This window comes from Pogonomyrmex barbatus, unplaced genomic scaffold (genome assembly GCF_055798465.1).
Source record: "Pogonomyrmex barbatus isolate J1 unplaced genomic scaffold, ASM5579846v1 scaffold8, whole genome shotgun sequence".
In the NCBI taxonomy this organism is placed as follows: domain Eukaryota; kingdom Metazoa; phylum Arthropoda; class Insecta; order Hymenoptera; family Formicidae; genus Pogonomyrmex; species Pogonomyrmex barbatus.
In genome coordinates, this window is record NW_028297182.1 from 9434579 (window position 1) to 9453394 (window position 18816).

Consider the following 18816-nt stretch of genomic DNA (forward strand, 5'->3'; position numbering starts at 1 on the left):
AAAAAATAACGATGTTATTTTCGAGATAACCTATCGGTATTGTCGTATCATTGTTATATTTCTACCAAATTTGTCGTCGGAAATAGCTGCATTGTCGTCAACGTTTTTCCGCGTATGCCGCGAAGTAATCCCGATTGCTTCCTTTCGAAATGGCAAAGTCATTCCAAAGGCAATCTTAAGGATATTGTTATCATCATCCTGCGGATATTCCGAAAGAGCACGCTCGTGCTCTTTCGGAGATGTGATGACGACAACCGATAATAGATATTGTGCTACTACAAATTTTTCTTGTCGATGTTGACCTTTGTACCTGACCTATGCATTAGGACCTCGTGAACCCAACAGGTCAACGCTTTGTTGCCCTTTGTGAAGTTTGTCGTGGGCAACTGGTTGAAGCATCTCGTCAAAATTCGGAGAATCGATATTCAGCTTAAAGCAACCCGTAATTTAGGTCTTACTGTTAGCGTATCCTTAATATATTACACAGTTTTTCTAAACTTATAAATAAATACAGTACATATAAATACAATACATATAAATAAATATAATACAATACAGTTTTTTTTATTTATTGTGCTATATAATATATGTGTATGTTATACAGTATCATGTATATATTAAGGAACAATCTTTTTTGTTTTTTATTATTTTGAACTCTAGCTATTCTAAATTTCTAGGGAATATATTTTTTTAAATTATTTTAACTCATAAAATTTTTATTAAAAATTACTAAATTTTTAAAAAATTGTAAACATTTTATATTTTAAAAATAAGTTTTTGCAGCATTAATCGTTGTTAATTAAATACTTTTTTCTGAATTTATAACTGAAGAAGAATATTCAGTATTAGATTTAATTATTTTAAAATAAAGACATTGGAAAGAAAGATATTAATATCTTTTAAAAATATTTATATATTAAAAGAACACTGTTGAAAACTCTTTAGAAAATATTTGTACATAAACATAATTTGTACATAACTTTATCGATGTTAGATCATATAAAAAATTTTTCAGTTCTTTTTGGAAAAATCTATTTTAGCATAAATTTAATAGAAATTAAAACTTATTTTATTATAATTTAATTTTTAAAAGAAAAGTGAACTAGAAAACTAATATGTAAAATTACAAATTACAAAATTATTTAATGAAAAAAGAAAATGAAAAGTAAAATAAATTGAGCTATAATAGAGATGTAAATTAAATAAAGATAATATAAAAATTATAAGAAAGAAATAAAATTTATTTTTCAGGCTTGAGGATACGACTTGCCAATCTCTTCTTCAAGCTTTTAACATGCTTTCTGTATATATTCAGAGTTATTACGGACAACGATCCAACGTTCGCAGCATGGTAAGCTATATTAAATATTTGAATAAAATCTTTTAAACGAAACTTGGAAACATGAAATTTGCAAAATTTACGTATGCATTTGATAACAGTTTTATAATATAAACTCAAATATTACAGTAATGTATTTGACTTTCTGAAATACTTTAAGATTGTTATTTTATAATTTTTTATAAAATAAATCTAATTTATTATTTTTTTAGTATTTATTACATAACTTTATATATTATTTGCTTTATTTCTTGATGAGCAATAAATGATGTGTTTTATAGTATAGTATATGTAATGTTGCAGTTTTTTCATTATTTTTTAAAATTATGAATTATTTGACTAATAGAAAACTCAAATATTTTAAATTGCTGTTGATACGGAAACTATTAATTGTCTTATTTTGATTAAAAATAAAAATATATTTATGACAATATTGTACTACAAAATTTTAGAATAAAAGAAAATATAAATCTGGACTATCCTATGTGGTAGCACTAACTGCAACTGGGGAAGGCTGAAAATAAAGAAATTGTTTCATTTGGTTTCATTCCATTTCATCGCCGACGGAACGATTTCCAGAAAAATTTTATCTCTGTAAAAAGAAATTTGCATGTAAACAACACGATATTCATACACAATTACGATATTATACAGCACTCCTATCATGGCTTAGAATAAAACGCAGATAAGACAGTACAACAGATACGGTGCAATGTGTTGTTATTTATATATGTGAAAATGATGATACTTTTACGATTATTTTTGATTTCTTTATATAATTTTATTAATTAATGTTTAATCAATACTTGAATATTTTGTATAGTACGCTATTATTATCTTTTGTAATTTTATAATAATGCAAAAATAATTATTTTATTAAAAATATGAAAATATATTAATAATATTAGATAAATCATTTATTTCAAAATTGTAATTTTTATTGTTAAATCTTTTAGATGAATTCAAAAATTTAATTTTATTTTAATATATTTTTTATTATGATATAATTTTCTCTTATCGTTCATTTATAACATTTAAAAGAAAATTAAAATTTGTTAATACTTAAAATAATTTTATAATTATATTTTAATAAAATTTCGAAGAAATTGTCACTAACGGAAATGGCAATCTTAGTAAAAATATCCGATAAATAAATTTTATGTAAAGGCAAAAAAATTTTAATAAAAAAAGTTCCCGATCGGTTATATAATTTTTTTTCGCATTTGATGTTATGTCCTTTTTATTCTTTTCATGCGACAATGATCCCTCGACGCAGCCCAAACGACGTACTTGATATCGAAAACCTATCGAACTCGTCCGATTTGTGCACACCAAATATCGTGCGACAATCTGTCCCTCCCTATCCACACACTCATCTGTCACTTATACCTTTCTTTCTCTCTATTTCTTTTTAGTTACGGTTGCACACCCGGCAACAAGACCGAGTTTCTTGCGTCGCAGAACTTGACAGAGGAGGAGTTTCAGGAGCACCCGACCATCAATTGGGACGCTATCCTGTGGGTCAGAAGACCCTTAGAGTTATGGGTTGTCCAAGTGATCTTGGCTATGGTATCGTTAACCGAGGCTTTGCTACTTGCCTACCTCGGTTACAAGGTACGTTATCCTTCTCTTCTACAAATAAATTTTATTTTTATTACTCGATATTTGAGCACACTCGTTATTTTATTGACTTACTTACTGGAGAGTTTTATGGTTTATACGATTGAAACATTTCTCTTTTTATATTTAACGAATTATTCTTCAAGATGATTAGAATACATTGGAATGAAGAAATATATATTGAAATAGGAATTAATATTGAAATAGGAATTAATATTGAAAAAGAAAATGTAATATATTGAAATTTTCTTGTATATGTGAAGTCACTTATATATAGGATGATTGGTAACAACCGTATTATCTCTCGTGAGCAAATTGAGCAGGTTATGAAAAAAATCCTGTTGCGATTTTCATATAATAATAAAAAAAATTATTAATTTAATAATACACGTCCACGAATGAGCGAGCATTGAATTTTTCTTCTTTTTAATACCTTGTGTAATGCTTCCTTTATACAATATATGTATATCTAAAAATATTTATTATAAAATTATTGATATTATATTCTTATAATTAATAATTTAAAAATAATCTCTTATGCCATAAAACTCAATAAATTAATTAATTCTGTAATTTTAATTTGCATAATAAAATTAGCAAAAATATATTGTATAATTATGTATTTTTTGGCATATCTATTTTCATCAAATATTTGTTACATAATTTTGCATGAGTAAGTATGATATGCGCTTTGCCAAATTTGCTATATTTCTTCGTTGTTCTGCAATCTCTAAAATTTAAAACGTACACGAAATAAAAAAAATTTTCTATCTTAATAAGAAAAATGAGGAAGAGTAAACATTAACAATATTACTTATTTAAAATAGATAATTTATATATATAAATATTTCGTTTCAATGATAGAATGATGTTTTGAATTGACTGAATAGAGTAATATGATTGAATAAAGTAGTATTACGAGACTGATGAGCAATACCTTGCAAGCTATTTACTTTTGTAATTTATTCATTTGGAAAAAGGAGTTGTGCTCTAACTCACTTTGAATTACATATATAAAAGGTTCTATTCTCGAGTTGAAAAGTTCAGAGGGAATTAATTAGAACAACCGCAATATTTTTGATTGGTTTTTTGTCTTTTAAATTTTTTTTCTTTTGAGATTTGTATGTGGAAAAATTTGAAATAGCGGAAATTATTTTATAATTACAAAAGGCGAAATAAAAATTGAAATTTAAACAAAAATGTGTTTTCTTTGCTTCAAATTTAATTAATATTTTATAACTGATTACTTAATTTTAATTACAGATATACAAATAACATAAATACGAGCAAAATTTTTGAATACACCTCCCTCCCACACACACACACACACACACACACACACACACACACACACACACACACACACACACACACACACACACACACACACACACACACACACTTTCTATAAATTAATTACTTTAAAAATAAAAACAGATTATAAAAACTTATATCGCCGTAAAATGATCATTTGATCTAATTGCAGTAATAAATTTTCACGCGCGAGCGAGTGCAGAATTCGTGATATAATCTGCAACGGTCGCAAGTTCGTCACGCTATTCGTTAATCGAGCATTCCGGCGATAAGCTGATAACATTACATTAATAATATACAAGCATTTTAACAAATGTGCTCTTATTACAGTCTATAGTATCCTCTCCCTGATCTAAAAAGAATAATTACTTTGCACCCAGTTATATTTTTTATAATATTTATTATTTCCTGTAAAAAAAAAAAAATAAATAAAAACACCGGAATATATTTTGAAGATTTCAGACCTACCTTTTACGTTCGTTATTTTCAATAATCTTTGAAAATTATTAAAATATATTATATATACTTCAGTAGAATCTATTAATTAACAAAATTTATATTATTATACATAAATATATTAATTTAACAAACTGTATTAATTCAAACGATACAAACAGGGAACGATTACAAAGAGGCATACATTAATACGACTTCTTTTACAAATGTTATAATAAATTATTTTATTATACAACCGACGGAAGAATCGGGTCGACAAACATCCCGATGGAACGCGCAAGTTGCACCATTCGCAATCGTCGGCGGTAACATACGTAACGAGTTAGCGTTATCGATCTAACTAACGGGCGGCGTGTTGTCGTCCATCGTTTTCCGGCCCAGCACTGCCTAGCAAAGTTACCGCCGTCGTTTCGCCCCCTTTCGACACTCTTTCGCGCCCCTCCCGCCCCTCTAATGGGCCGCCACCGGGCCGGAGGTTCTACTTCCTAACTACCGGGTAACAGGCGTTACCGGCGATGGATGCACTGCGAGGTAGATAGGTAGGTAGGTAGGTAGATAGGTAGGCAGGCAGACCTGTTTCTTTCGGCTGTGCCTTTTTATGCTTGCTCCACTTAGACGTCGAAATAAGTTTACGGACACGCTAAGTATATATAAAGTGCAGTGGGGAAGATCAAACTTGAAAGTAGTATGCGCGAATGAAGTTAATTATTGGATCAGGAAAACCACGAAATCTGGTGGATTCTGCAACCGCGTGAATTACATTAATTAACTTTTCCAATTTTAGTATGTATCTTTATATATTTATAATAATTTTATGTATCATAATATGTGTATCATATATAAATTTAAAATAGTATAACTTAATTATATGAATTTTATATAATTTTTATATATTATAATAAAACCAGTTAAAAAATAGATACAAAGTAATGTAACATATACCAAATAATATCAGATAATACCAGATAAATACTAAACAAAAAATACTGTAATATATATTTGTCAATAATTAAAAAAATTTAATTAAAAAAATTAATGAAATAGATTGATTTGTTGTCCGAAAAATATAATTAAGAAAAATTAAAAAATTACAGAACTAGAAGTTTGTTAATAATTTATTATTAAATATCGTAAAAAATATCGTAATATAAGATAAATATTTTTCTTCACGCTTATCACATCGATCTATCATCTTTTTGATTTACACAATTTTCCTTCCTCTATGGTAACAGTATCTTACGTTCTATTTCGCGAAAAGAAGCGGAAAGAAGAGTTCATTAATCGTGGAAGGAGGGAAAAATACAGAATATTTCCGAATTCCATCTATGTTGGCAATCCCGATAATAGTAGTCAGGGGATGATAACGGCTGGAGGAGAACATCCCGCTTCTCCCGCGGCTCGTATATTTCCCGGTAATTTCTTAGCGATCAGGCGGAGAATTTAGCGGGTGGGCCCTACGTGTAGGGGTGGGCTTTCCCGCCCCTAATATCTGTCCCTATCTCTCGAGCACGACGAGCTTTTCATCGAGTCGTTAGTTAACGGTCGCATGCGGCTGCTTCCTCTTAAAGACCGCCATCCTCCCCGAGGGGAAAGAGTTATCGACGAGTTATCGTCGCGAGTTGTTCTCCTAACGCCGACGTACGACGATTGTGCTTTAAGCGTTGTCCACGATTTTAATCGGTTTAAGATAGCCCGGCGACTCGTGAGTCGATTCGACTCGTTTGCCGTTTCTTTTTTGCCGAATGTCTTACCTGTGACGTGAAAAACGATCTGAACTTTTGTGCGTTTAATTCAGTAAAGCAAAGAGAGGCAACGTTGTTTAATTTAATGCCAAATAGAAATGAAACGAAGATAAAAAAATGATGATTCTATTTACCATTGACAAATCTAAATGGAAATATTACTACTCGTCTAAAAATATACTACATAGAGAATTTATATTATATAGGCAATTTGAAAGAAGTGCACTTTCTGTGAAGGTTAGAAATGCAGATGCGAGTGCACTTTTACAATTTTCCTGCAATTTGGTATAAATTGTGCCGGCAAGAGACCATCCTCCTTCCTTGCCATTCCGGCAACGAGCTTTTCATCGAGTCGTAAGTTAACGGGCAAGACTCCTTTCGCGCAGACAACCGTGCGGGCCATTCCTTTCCCGAGTTATCGACAACTTATCGCCTCCACTTCGTGTTCTAATGCGAAGATCGTATTTAACGGCCGTTGCCGCTACCGCGCCGCTTATTACAACCGAGAATCTCTCTCTCCCTCTCCCTCTCCCTCTCCCTCTCTTCTTCTCTCTTTTCCATTGCGACTGCGAAGAACCTCTCGTCGGCGATCGCCAGAAAGAACTTGCTGGGACACTTTACGTGTCCCAATATATTACTCTTTTTCGAATTGTGAATATTCTTTCCCCTAAAATGAAATACAAACATCTTCATTTAAAAAAAAATAATTAAAATTAATTCAGTATATATATATATATATATTAATTTTAATGACTTATCAACTTATATATTACTTTTTTTAATTTAAAAAAATTTTTATTATACAGCTATATTTCTATTTCATTTTATCATACGGTTCTGTCTCTTTTTTTGCTCGCTTTGTTTTCATTTTTCGTTTATTTTTATTAGTGTTCTAACCGATTACGAGATTCGTCATTCGTAGTTCGTTAGGAAACGAACGAGCTTGGGAACAGATTGATGGCAACAGCTATTCATGAACGCGCGGATTCTCCCGCTGACGACAACATGCTGCCATCGAGGAAAGGCGTAATCAGAGTGGCAACACGGGGTCTATCTGTTGTCGGTTGATCTACAGCCGCGGAGAGGGGTTGTTGCCTCGCTCACTCGGGGGGAAGATTTTCACTCCGTGCCGGTTGATAAGCCAGCCCCTACTCCGAACTGGAAAGCTGGAAAATATCAAGCCACTCGACGCGACGCGCGCTAAATGTATTTCCAACAATTTTCGTTACGAAAGTGTCCGACAGCCGTCAAATTACGGGGGGATGATCGACGGCCGAGCGATTTCGTCCCACGATTATTAATAAAAACAAGAGCTGTCTCTCATCAGGGACGTGAGCGCTACTCCAGATTTGTTTGTTTGTTTTTTTTTTTTTTTTTTTTTTTTTTATATGTATCTACTCTTTTCTCATCTCCAATTTTTACGGGGAGTTCAAAGAAAAGTGCACCCCATCGAGCGTTTTACATCACTTTCGATTTGAAGAAATCGACTCGTACTCTTTTCTCCGTGTTAATAAATTACGCGATAAAGTTTTGTTCAATCGTCGAAAATCTGGTTATCAATATCAAAAGCGAAAGCTGTCTCGCACGTATAAAGAGAGTATGCCGATTTGCTGAATTTAAGTGAGAGCAATGGAGAAACACTGTTATTGACACCATCGGAAATTATTTTTAAAATTATGTTGAAATAATGTGCAAAATCCTGCTAAATCCTTTTTTAATTAAAAAAAAAAAAAAAAAAAAAAAACGCAACTGCTAATTAAAAATATACTGCTGCTTGATTTTATCTTTCTTTCTCTCTCTCTCTCTCTCTCTTCTTTCCAAAGGGCCAACAAAATACGGTCATCATTCGTCATTAGAAATTATCTTTCGTCCGTATCGATCGGAGAATTCAATTGTTTTCCCCTTGGACAGAAGCAAATTCAAATCCGAGATTATATGTATGCACCGCCAGGAGGGGAGAATTTTATCCGAATCTATGCTCGACTTGCGTTTCCACGTGCAATTTCCACGGCGGCGAGACGCGAGATTTATCGGCCCGCGACGTGGCGCGCGATATTAAGGCCGCGCATCCTGTACCTGGTGTCAAAAAATGAGGAGCGACGTGAGAGAAGAGCGCGGCGATGTGCGACGGGGACGGCGATGGCGACGGCGGCGGCGTTTATCTGCGAACTCCGGCTCATCGCTTTCTCCGCCTTCATGCATCGATGTCCCTTATCGTCCCGTGTCCCGCATCGTGCATTACGTGAGCGTTCCCCCCCTCCCTTCCTCCTCACTCTCTCTCTCTCTCTCTCTCTCTCTCTCTCTCTCTCTCTCTCTCTCTCTCTCTCTCTCTCTCTCTCTCTCTCTCGCTTGATTGATACGCAAAGTTGACAAAGTACGCGAGGTGGAGGCTCGCCTAACGTTGCGCGGCGTCCCGCGTAGTAAAGGGGTAATGGCCCGGCAACGGTATCTCCACCGTTGTGTACCTTCGACACGTCGCGTCGGCGTCGGCATCGCCGCTTCCGTATCTTTTTCCGAAGCACTGGCGAACAGATGAATAGATAGCCCGGTATATTTCACGTCTCTCCCCATCCCTCCCCCGTCCGTCTCCTTCCCGTCCCTTCGACGTCCCTCCCCATGCGGTCTCTGGGTTTCTTCTCGCACTCCGAGAACATCCCTGGGCGTTTTACCGCCGGGTCCGCGATAATTCGTTCAGCAACTTCGATGTGACTTCGTTTGATTCTTCGATCCTTAAACACGCGTACGCCGATACGTGTCGGTGTTGGTAGTATGCCGGTTATTATGTCAATCGATTGGGGATCGGCGTTTCGTTTTGGCACCCTGTAGCGACACCCCCGAAATCTTGATTATTCGAGTATATATCTGCGGACGTTGTACTCATATCTAGATACTCGACGACCGGCCGTATGCAAAGGGGGGGGGGGTGAGGATCGGGAGTTGCTTCCGCATTTGATACACTTGATACACCCACCCCTCTCCCTTTCCTCGCCCGTATCACCAAAAGTTTCTGGGCCTCGACGATGACGAGGTATTCGTGGGGGTTAGGGGTTGGTTGTCTGGTTGCGCCGCCGGTGGTGGTGTTGGCGCTGGCGGGGCTTATCGCGAAGCGCACGCGGTCGCCACCGCCAGTCACCAGCCGCGGGATTCCGAGGAATTCGCGGGGGAGAGGGGGGGACGGAGCGGAGGATATGGCGCAGCGGAGGGAGGGGAAGGTATATCGTCGTTCGGCGGTGCCAGTTTTCTGATCGCGATGGATTTCTTTCCCGGTGGGAACCGAGCATCGCACTGGCCTCGATAGCGCCGAGGGGATGAAATGAATTTCGCCCCCCCTTCCCTTCCTGACGTAACCCCGCGACGACTGTCCCGTCCGTTGCTGCAACACGTCGAGTAATTCGAGTTTCCGGCAAACGTTGATCGTTTTTGTGATAGAATTCGCGCGCGGTATTCCCTCCTTATTAAATTCCCTCTTTAATTAACATTAGATTCCCCCATTATTTAGATCAAAATTGAAAGAGATCGTGCAAACTTTTAATATAATTAACACAAATCAAACAACAGAACAATATACGAATAAAAAATTTTATCAAAATTTAACATATAAATTTCATCAGTATCGAATTTAAAGAATGTAAATCGCATAAAGCTAAATATAATCGAATTATCTTTGTTATGTTAGTATCCAATGATATCTAGAAGTGATCTATATCGCTTCGTTTGATAAATTGTTATCGATGGAGATGCGAATGGAAAACGTTCCAAAAATAGGATGATAATTATTACAATAATCTTCGCATAATCTTCGCAATAATTTTTCGCAAGAATTCAATAATTTTTCTAAAAGATAAAATTTGCTTAAGAAAATGTCTATTATACATGCAGTTACGACGATGAGCCAGCACTCATATATAATGGCGATCATATTGCATAGTCCATATTGCAAGTTACAACGACTAACGACTCATAGCATGTATCATCGAAGCCGTGATATCATCCGTGTACAGAATATCTTGGAATTGTTACGCTCTTTTTCGAGAATTCTTAGTAAAATTTTCGATTTGAGAAAAATGTGAAGATACAAATTGTATCTAAAATATAAATAATCCAAGATATATTCGATTTGATCAAGCGAGTCAAACTTCCGTGATGTGAATAGATAAGATAAATTTGTTTTTCAGATATACATTTTCAAGCAAAGGAAATGCTGAACCTCAGCCGATTCTTCGTTTCGTGTAAAGAATGGAGACATTTAAAAAAATGTGTTTAATTCACATTGGAATTAAAAATTTGTGACTATTTGTCATTACAATTTAATATAAAGCTTTTCACATATAACTTAATTGTTGTAAAAATATATTTCTTTATACGAATAAATAATTTTTCAATTCATGTCTAAAAATTTAATAGATATTTACAAAGTCATTACATATTTAAATTAATTTATATAAAATGTGAGAAGTATTAGCATTTGTATACATTTTTAATATACAATTTAATATAAATACTCTATGAAATTAAATAAACTTTATATTAAATAAAAAAGTCTAAATTTTAAATTTTTTATACAATAAAAGAATAAAACAGATATACAAATTGGCCTCATGACCGTATTTTCTTTTAAAAATACATTATTTAAGTAATTTAGAAACAAAAATCCTAATATAAAAATGTTGAGATTATTATATTTCAAATTATAAGTAATTAAAGTTCAATTGTGATTAAAATTCGCACGCTCGAGTATATATATGCGTAATGATAAAGATAAATAATTATTTGGTCATTGCTAGTTTCATATTTTATATAAAAGATATGACAATAACACTGAATTCCAACTTTCAAATTTGCTCTTTTTTCAAAAATGTACTTTTTTTTATTATGTATTATACTATGCCTGAGCATGTGAAATTTATCCATTAATAATTAATACATTTTAATCAATTATAATTTAAAAAATATTATAGTCTCAATATTTTCAAATTAGCAATTAATTCCAAATTATCTTAACAATAATTTTAAAAGAAAATGCGGTAGTGAAGAAATAACAAAGCCCTGTATATAATAATTTGAATTATTGAAATTTTTTACACACGTCAAATTATTTTCCCAAAAAATTCAGGAAACGACCTTCCAAAAATTAATCGAAATCGATCTTTGAACGAAGAAATTCTGGCACACCCCCCCCCCCCACACACACACACACCCACCCACCCACCCACCCACTCACCCCCCCCCCACACACACACATACAAACACACACACACACGGACCACGCGATCGCGCGTCCCAGATCGATCCTGTGCGGTCCGCAGGATTTTCAGGGCGTTTCAGCTCATCCCGCCTGACGCAGAGGCCGAGGAACAGCAGAGAGGGAAAGAGAAAAGGGAGGCCTCAGGCTGCATCGAGATCGGGATGTGATGTACACCAGGTGCATCGGGAGGGTCCGGACCGCGAAGAAGAGTGCTCAGTGTGGACCGCTGCGATGCAACGCAGATACGAAACTGCATCCACATTGTGATCCCCACACCTCTCTCATCCGTGCCACCCTCTCCTTGTTTTCGTCGCAACACGAGGGACATATCGCTCTATGGTATAAATAAAAAAAAATGTAGTTTACTTTACATATCGATCTCAAGTGTTATTTTATCAGCAACTCTAAGTCTTATAAGAGGTAAAGGTTAATTTTATTTACAATTTTGCAAATCAAAGATCAACTCTCCAAATATATCGAAATTTGTTTCCGAATTCTATATAAGCTAAAGAAAGAATGCACCGCAAACAAAACCAATTATTACTCGTAAAAGACCCTCCATTTTGTATTTTATGTTTCCTAAATAATGACATCTTTCTCGTTCCGTATTCGCACGCATTATATTATCTCACTTCCCTCACTGTCCCTTTGCACAATCCGTTCTCTCATTATTCCCCCCGTTGTTTATCTCCTTCGATCCATTCGCCTTTCTCATACGGTTCTCTCCGTCTTGCCCCGGCCATTCTACCCCCTCCCGCCCTTCTCTTTCTGCCGCGACCCTAGCCCCCTCCTGGGCCCCCTTGGTCGGTACGCGGCGGATGGGAACCCGAGATGCCCTCCTACAGATACAAATGGGTACCTATGCCAACGGCGTAACCTGTTATTATACATTCCCCTATACAAACAACGTGTTAATCGGGCCCCACACCCTACGTGCGCCGCGTACGGGGGGGCCAGCCCCCCCCCCCTTGTTTCTCCCTCCAGCTCCGCGTGGCAAGTGCGGAGAGGATATCCGATACGCGCGCGCTGTGGAAACCGATTTATCGATCGTTTATTCGCCGCGAGCCTTCCTCCCGTAGGTCGTAGCGCTAAATTGGAATGCACCAACCCCGGATAAGGCCCCATTTTCGCGCGGCAACGTCCTCTTCAAAAGGGCAATTTTTTAAAAGAGAGATTGCGCGAGAGATACAGTTCTGCGAATCAAGAGATATTTGTTTTGCCCTTGAGCAGTTTTCTTGCTATTTAATTCTCTTTTGTTTTTATTCTATTTATATATTTTTCATTTTATTTTTATTTTTATTTTATTACATTTTATTATATTGTTCTTGATTTGATTTAAAAGGATAAAATATTAGGAGTTATTATTTTCTTGGCTCTTTTAATAAGGAACTTTAATTATTTATCGTAGACAAAATTTTAAAAGGTATTAATTTCTTTATCAAATTTCTTATCAAATGTAAAGAATTTATACTCTCAAGAGAAGATTGTTCTTTAAATGCAAGAGACAACTTTGGTGATGAAATACGATTCCGTTATACGTAACATATGTACCATATATTCCGTACAAAATAATATTTACGTAATAAAATATTTTTACATATATATATATTCGTACAATTTATTTATTTATTTATTTATTTATTTATTTATTTATTCATATTTATAGATACGTGTTACGTACAAATATATTCAAAGACGTACACACGTTACACATCGTAAAAATAAATAATATAACGATATCTGATATTGTATTATATATTCAAAAGTGAGCGATGGGAACAATTCGATAATTCGCGGTCTTAAAAAATCCAATCGGACGGTTTCTCCTCTTTCAGGTGCTGTCCGACGACGCGGCCGATCGGAAGGATCGTAACCGGCGGACTCGCGAGAAGAGGAGATCGCGCGCGGTCCATTCCCGGGGAGTCTGCGATGATTTGTTTAACTCGGATCGCCCTCGATGCGATGCGCGCGCGAACCCGCCCATACGATGCGATGCAGCGTACCCGGGGTCAGCAACGAACCCTGACCCCCCCCGGCTAATTGTTGTTGGCTCTAGATCGCTGATATGGACCCGCGAGAGACTCTCTCTCTCTCTCTCTCTCTCTCTCTCTCTCTCTCTCTCTCTCTCTCTCTCCCTCTCCCTCCTTTTTCACGGATATCGATGGAACATTCCTGCCTCGCAGGAATTTAATGTGAAATATCAATTACGTCATAACTGCGTATGTATACTGCGAGTCTTCAGCTGTTTTCTTGCATTTCGTTCTTACGCTTTCAATTTTTGCCTCTCTTCTCTTTACTAAGGTGGCTTATAGCTGCGGTATGATGTGGCACATTTATTCCGCACTCGAAATAATTTATCAGTAATGCGATTCGATTACACTATTCAAGAGTTATTTTAATTATTAATCTTCTCATTTTCATTTGATGTTTTAAATTTTTAAATTTGCAAATCCAAAACAATTTCTTCTCTCTTCTTATTCATTTTTGGCAAATAATCATTTCATCGTATTAAAGTATAAAGTCTGATTGTTTAATATTAAAATATAAATATTTATTCGTTTGATTTTTTTGCAAATTTCGATAAGTTTACGCCTTCAAAGTTTATGTCTATGTATGAAAAAATTTCTTCCTCAGACAATGATACTATTTTATCTTAGACGATCCTCTCTCTCTCTCGTCATGCGATTTCTTGATTTTCCTAGTTACCAACACTCTTCCTACTGATATATGAGATCGAAGCGCGATCCACGAATCGCGAATAGATCACGATCGCGCGATCTAGTATGGGAGACCCGCGAATGGGGAGGGACCCGTGGAAAGGGGGCGGCGAGAAGGGAATGGAGAGAACTCGCAGATGGATAAAAATGGATGGAAAGGAGATAGACAGCCATGGCGGCAGGCATGGATCCGCCGGGGTATCTCGCGCGACCGGGAAGGGACTTATCTGCGGCGGGGCCCTGCCGGGCCCCCTCCTAACCCGCCGCCGCGGTCGTTTCCAATATTAAAAATCTACCGCCGGTAGATAGTCGCGCGCTCTCGGCTATCGGATAGCCGCGCGCATAGCGCTCTCGAAGGAACTCTCATTAAAAATAGCTATCTCTATCTGCGAGAGGGGCCAGTGCGCTCGCAACAGCGCGCGGGGCCCGAACTCCGTCCTCGTCGGGTCCGTGCGCACGGGCCGTAAGTCCATCTCGCTCCTCGTCCGACGACGAGGAGAGAAACGGGAGAAGAACGAGAGCGAGAGAGAGAGAGAGAGAGAGAGAGAGAAAGTCAGCCGAGAGCATAAAAAGCACGGTTTCTCAGGCAGATACGGGATCTTATCTACGGCGGGGCCGCGGCGAATGTTTGGCCCCCATTCGTTTTATCGACTGGCCTTATCGGTCCCCTCCCCCTGGCGCCTTTTTTTTTTCACCTTCTTCCCCACGGACACGATCTTTTTTTCTCTCGATCCTCCTTCACCCCCCGTAGCCGACGGAGCAAACGAGCCGGAGCTTCTTCTTCCTGTCCGGATTAACGCGCGTAACGAGATACCCCGATGCGATTCGCGTTTACGAAATATTTCACGACAATTTCGCGGGAGTCCCGCGCGATAATTCGCCGCGCGGTTCAAGATGTCAGAGAAAAACGAGATTCCGAAAATCGGCATATTAGATTAATCGGTCAATATAAGATTATACTTGTCACGTTTTCTTTCTTTTTCTGGTAAAATTTACTTTTTTTTTCCTCTCTTTTCGTCTTTTAGGATTATTAGACGTCAGATATTTCTATATGTCAATACATCAGCGAATATTACTGTGAACACTTTAATAGAAATAAAATGTAATATAAATGCTTCCCATTAAATTTCTTACATCGTACATATCATTTATTTTTTTAATAATATACTGAACAATTTATACGTAGAAGAATTATGGCGAGTATTAGCACACATTTAGCGAAAAGAAATTTTCGAGAGATTCAATCAAATTGTATATAGGATCCAAATACGATCAACAAGTCCTCCGATTTGAACGAAGACCAAATGAACGCACGTGCAATTCTTCTATCCATCGTGCGGAAGATAATTGGCTAGATCGATCGTTGATCCATGCTCATCGATCGAGTCGGTCGTATTCATTTTGGAATGATCGGCGGCGATTTCATATCCCAGGAGGGTGTGTGGAAAGAGGGGGGGAAGGGAGGGAAGGGGGGGTGGGGCGGGAGAGCGAATCTTTGAGAAAAAAATAAAAAAAAGAGGGCAAGAGGGAAGGAGCTTCACAGGAGTTCCACGAAACTCGAGAGAGAGAGCGAAATAACCGATAAGGGGGGGGAGGGAGGTGCAGGGAGGGAGGGGACAGGCGGGTTAACCAACAAGCAAATTAACACGTGGGAGGGTTCGATCGGCAAATGAGATAATTGTTGCAACGAGGGGCCCCTCGGGGTTTCTCCCTCCCTCTTCGCCTCCATCGTCGTTCGAACCTTTACGTGGCTCACCAGCCACGAGGAGGCGAGATCGGCAGAGGCGTGTTACCGATGGACGTGTGTACCCATCGATGGATCGATCGGACGATCTTCACATTGCACCGTACCGCACCACTCCATGCCACATCGCGCCGCGGCCCTTCCTCCTCGTTTCCCCATATCACTTGTCGTCATCGAGATTACATTCGTGGGGGGGCGGGGGGAGAGAAACGAGGGGGAGGGGAGGAGGGGGGGGTACCAAGAGAGATCGCCACGGGCCCTCGTGGTGGGTTTACTCGCAACCTCCCGTTCGTATCTTTATTTATGAAATCGTACGGGGAGGGGGGGGGGGGACGCGAGTTGGAGGGAACGGGACGGACGTTGATTGAGAGCCCTCGCGATCCCTGTCGGCCCGTGGAATTAATTAAGACGTCCGGGATCTCATGCGAGGGGCGCACCGCGCGCGATTTCGCGTAGGCGGGGTATCTACTTCTCGATAACCGAAGGGATTATTGGTAGCAAATCCGACAAATGGAAGGAGGAGAAATAATAAATAAATATGATAATAAATAATAGCGGTAATAAATCGCTGATACAAATTCAAAGCTCAGGAAAAAATTTCTCTCATTAAAAATTTAATATTCTAAAAAAAAAGACTACCGAAAAGATTAATCTTAGATTAATCTGCGATGAAAGAAATTCTGCTGTTGTAAACATAAAATGTGTTGTTGTATTGTTGATATCTGTCATAAATGTTATTTCTCTCTCGCGTTAACGGACTCGAAAGAAACAACCTCAACGTCGTATTCTGTCTTCAGTAGTATCTTTGAGAAAAAAAAAAAAAATATTGGAAAGAATTGACGAGCACACAAGGCGCGCGAATAACAGCCGTTGAAAAATCGGGAAACGCCTTCGACTCGGCAATAGGACGTCAATGTTAACCATCGCCGTCAAGAATGCCTTTATTGTTAGAGAACTGTAGAAGTTCCTTTGCTCTATTAAACCATCAAGTTTGCATTGAGTTCGCCTCGCAGGCGATCGATAATCATGGGCAAAAGCAAAGTCTATCTAGAAAGACAGAGCGGGGGGAGGGGAAGGGAGGGGGGGGGAGATGACCCTAGGGTATCAAACATCGCGATTCCCGATCTCCCGATCAACGATCGATCGATCGATCGATGTGTGATCGAGATACGATCTACGATCATATCTTCCCTTCCCGCTGATCATCGTCTGGACGATTTATCGCTCTCTCTATCGATCGGCCAGTCGAACCGACAACAGAAACGTCCTCGACGTGCTATCGCGGTATTTGATAAGTCCGCTACCCGCATCGCATTCGATTACGATCTGTAGATCTGTATTATAGATCGCGCAGTTTTTTTTTTTTTTTCCCGAACGAACGCAATCCGAGAGCGACGCGTGTTTTCACTTCTCTTAATCGACTAATCACGTCAAGAGCAAGACAAAGATGACTCAAGTTTCAATATCAAGGTAAGATATTAAGATCACTATCGATACGACAGTTTAATAAGACATCTTAATATAACTGATTTAATTGAAGACATTTAGTATATTAAAAATAAAGGACATTAAGAATAATAAAATTCAGATATAGCAAAAAGAAAAATGTGCTCTTTAATAAATGATTATACCAAAGATATAATTAAATTCCTTAAAAATTTTCGTAATAATAAATTATCTGATTTAATTTTACAGTTTATAACACAGAATTTTAGCGGACAATTTTAACTCGCAGTCATAATTTTAATAAAATTACTAAAAACTAATAGAGTATAGAATTTTAATACATGATTTCGGATAATAAAATTTTTTTTTAGTAATAAAATCTTCATTAATATTCAATGTACAAATTTAGATAGATAATTTTGATTCTCAATTCAGCTATAAATAAAATTTCCGCTGGAAAAACAAAATGCGCCCACAAAATCGACTTTGTCATTCATTAAAAATGAAACATCCTATATGAGAGAAACTATTGAACTAATAATTCCCTTCAACATATTCTGATGATACGAAAAGATTTTCGCTCGTCGCCGGCGGCCGACTCATCGGGGAAGGATCGCGGCGCGAAATTCGGAGAACAAAGCGCGCGTTGCTCGGCAAAAAAGCCGAAGAGGAGGCGACAGGAGCGGAGGCGAGAGGAGCGGTCCGGAGGGACGGGCGGGAGAGGAAGTGACGTCACGCGAAAGTAACGAGCCTCGGTTAGCCGCGATAAGGCGTTCTAATCGCGCGATCTTAATGAACTCCTCCCATTAGCGCTCTGCGAGGCCGCGACGGGCCGCGACGGACTCGCGCTCATCGAAACCCTTTCTTTTCTGTTTCTCTTCTAGCGAGAGAGAAAGAGAGCAGACAGACAGAGAGAAAAGATTCTCTATAAAATTGTTAAAAATATCATAAAAATTATATAGTATACATATAATTTTTAAATTCTGTATATAATTTGTTTCAACGGATAAGAACGTACTTGTTTATTTTGTTATGAGACATGTTTTCCATTTAAAAGAATCAATACTAATATTTTTAGAACCGCAATTGGAGATTTCTCGCACGAACACGCAGAATATGTACATGATTATTACCGGTAATTATATAACTTCTGTGTATCATTATTATCGCTTTTTAATATTTAAAAAATTCAT

At 37.4% G+C, this 18816-nt stretch overlaps 1 protein-coding gene across 6 annotated transcripts in view; it reads left to right on the forward strand.

Moving 5' to 3' along the window:
- The window catches only part of LOC105427039 (potassium channel subfamily T member 1), a 95989-nt gene extending 91382 nt beyond the window's left edge, over positions 1–4607 (forward strand). For 3 of the 6 annotated variants that reach the window (XM_089083698.1, XM_089083699.1, XM_089083700.1), the window contains 2 exons: positions 1252–1351; positions 2755–3124. In XM_089083698.1, coding sequence (XP_088939824.1) covers positions 1252–1351; positions 2755–3109 — 455 coding nt within the window. In that variant the 3' untranslated portion in view covers positions 3110–3124. Of the gene's footprint in view, positions 1–1251; positions 1352–2754 lie in introns of all 6 variants that reach the window. The other 3 variants (XM_089083701.1, XM_089083702.1, XM_089083703.1) reach the window with 1 other exon arrangement.
- Positions 4608–18816: the final 14209 nt, after the last annotated feature.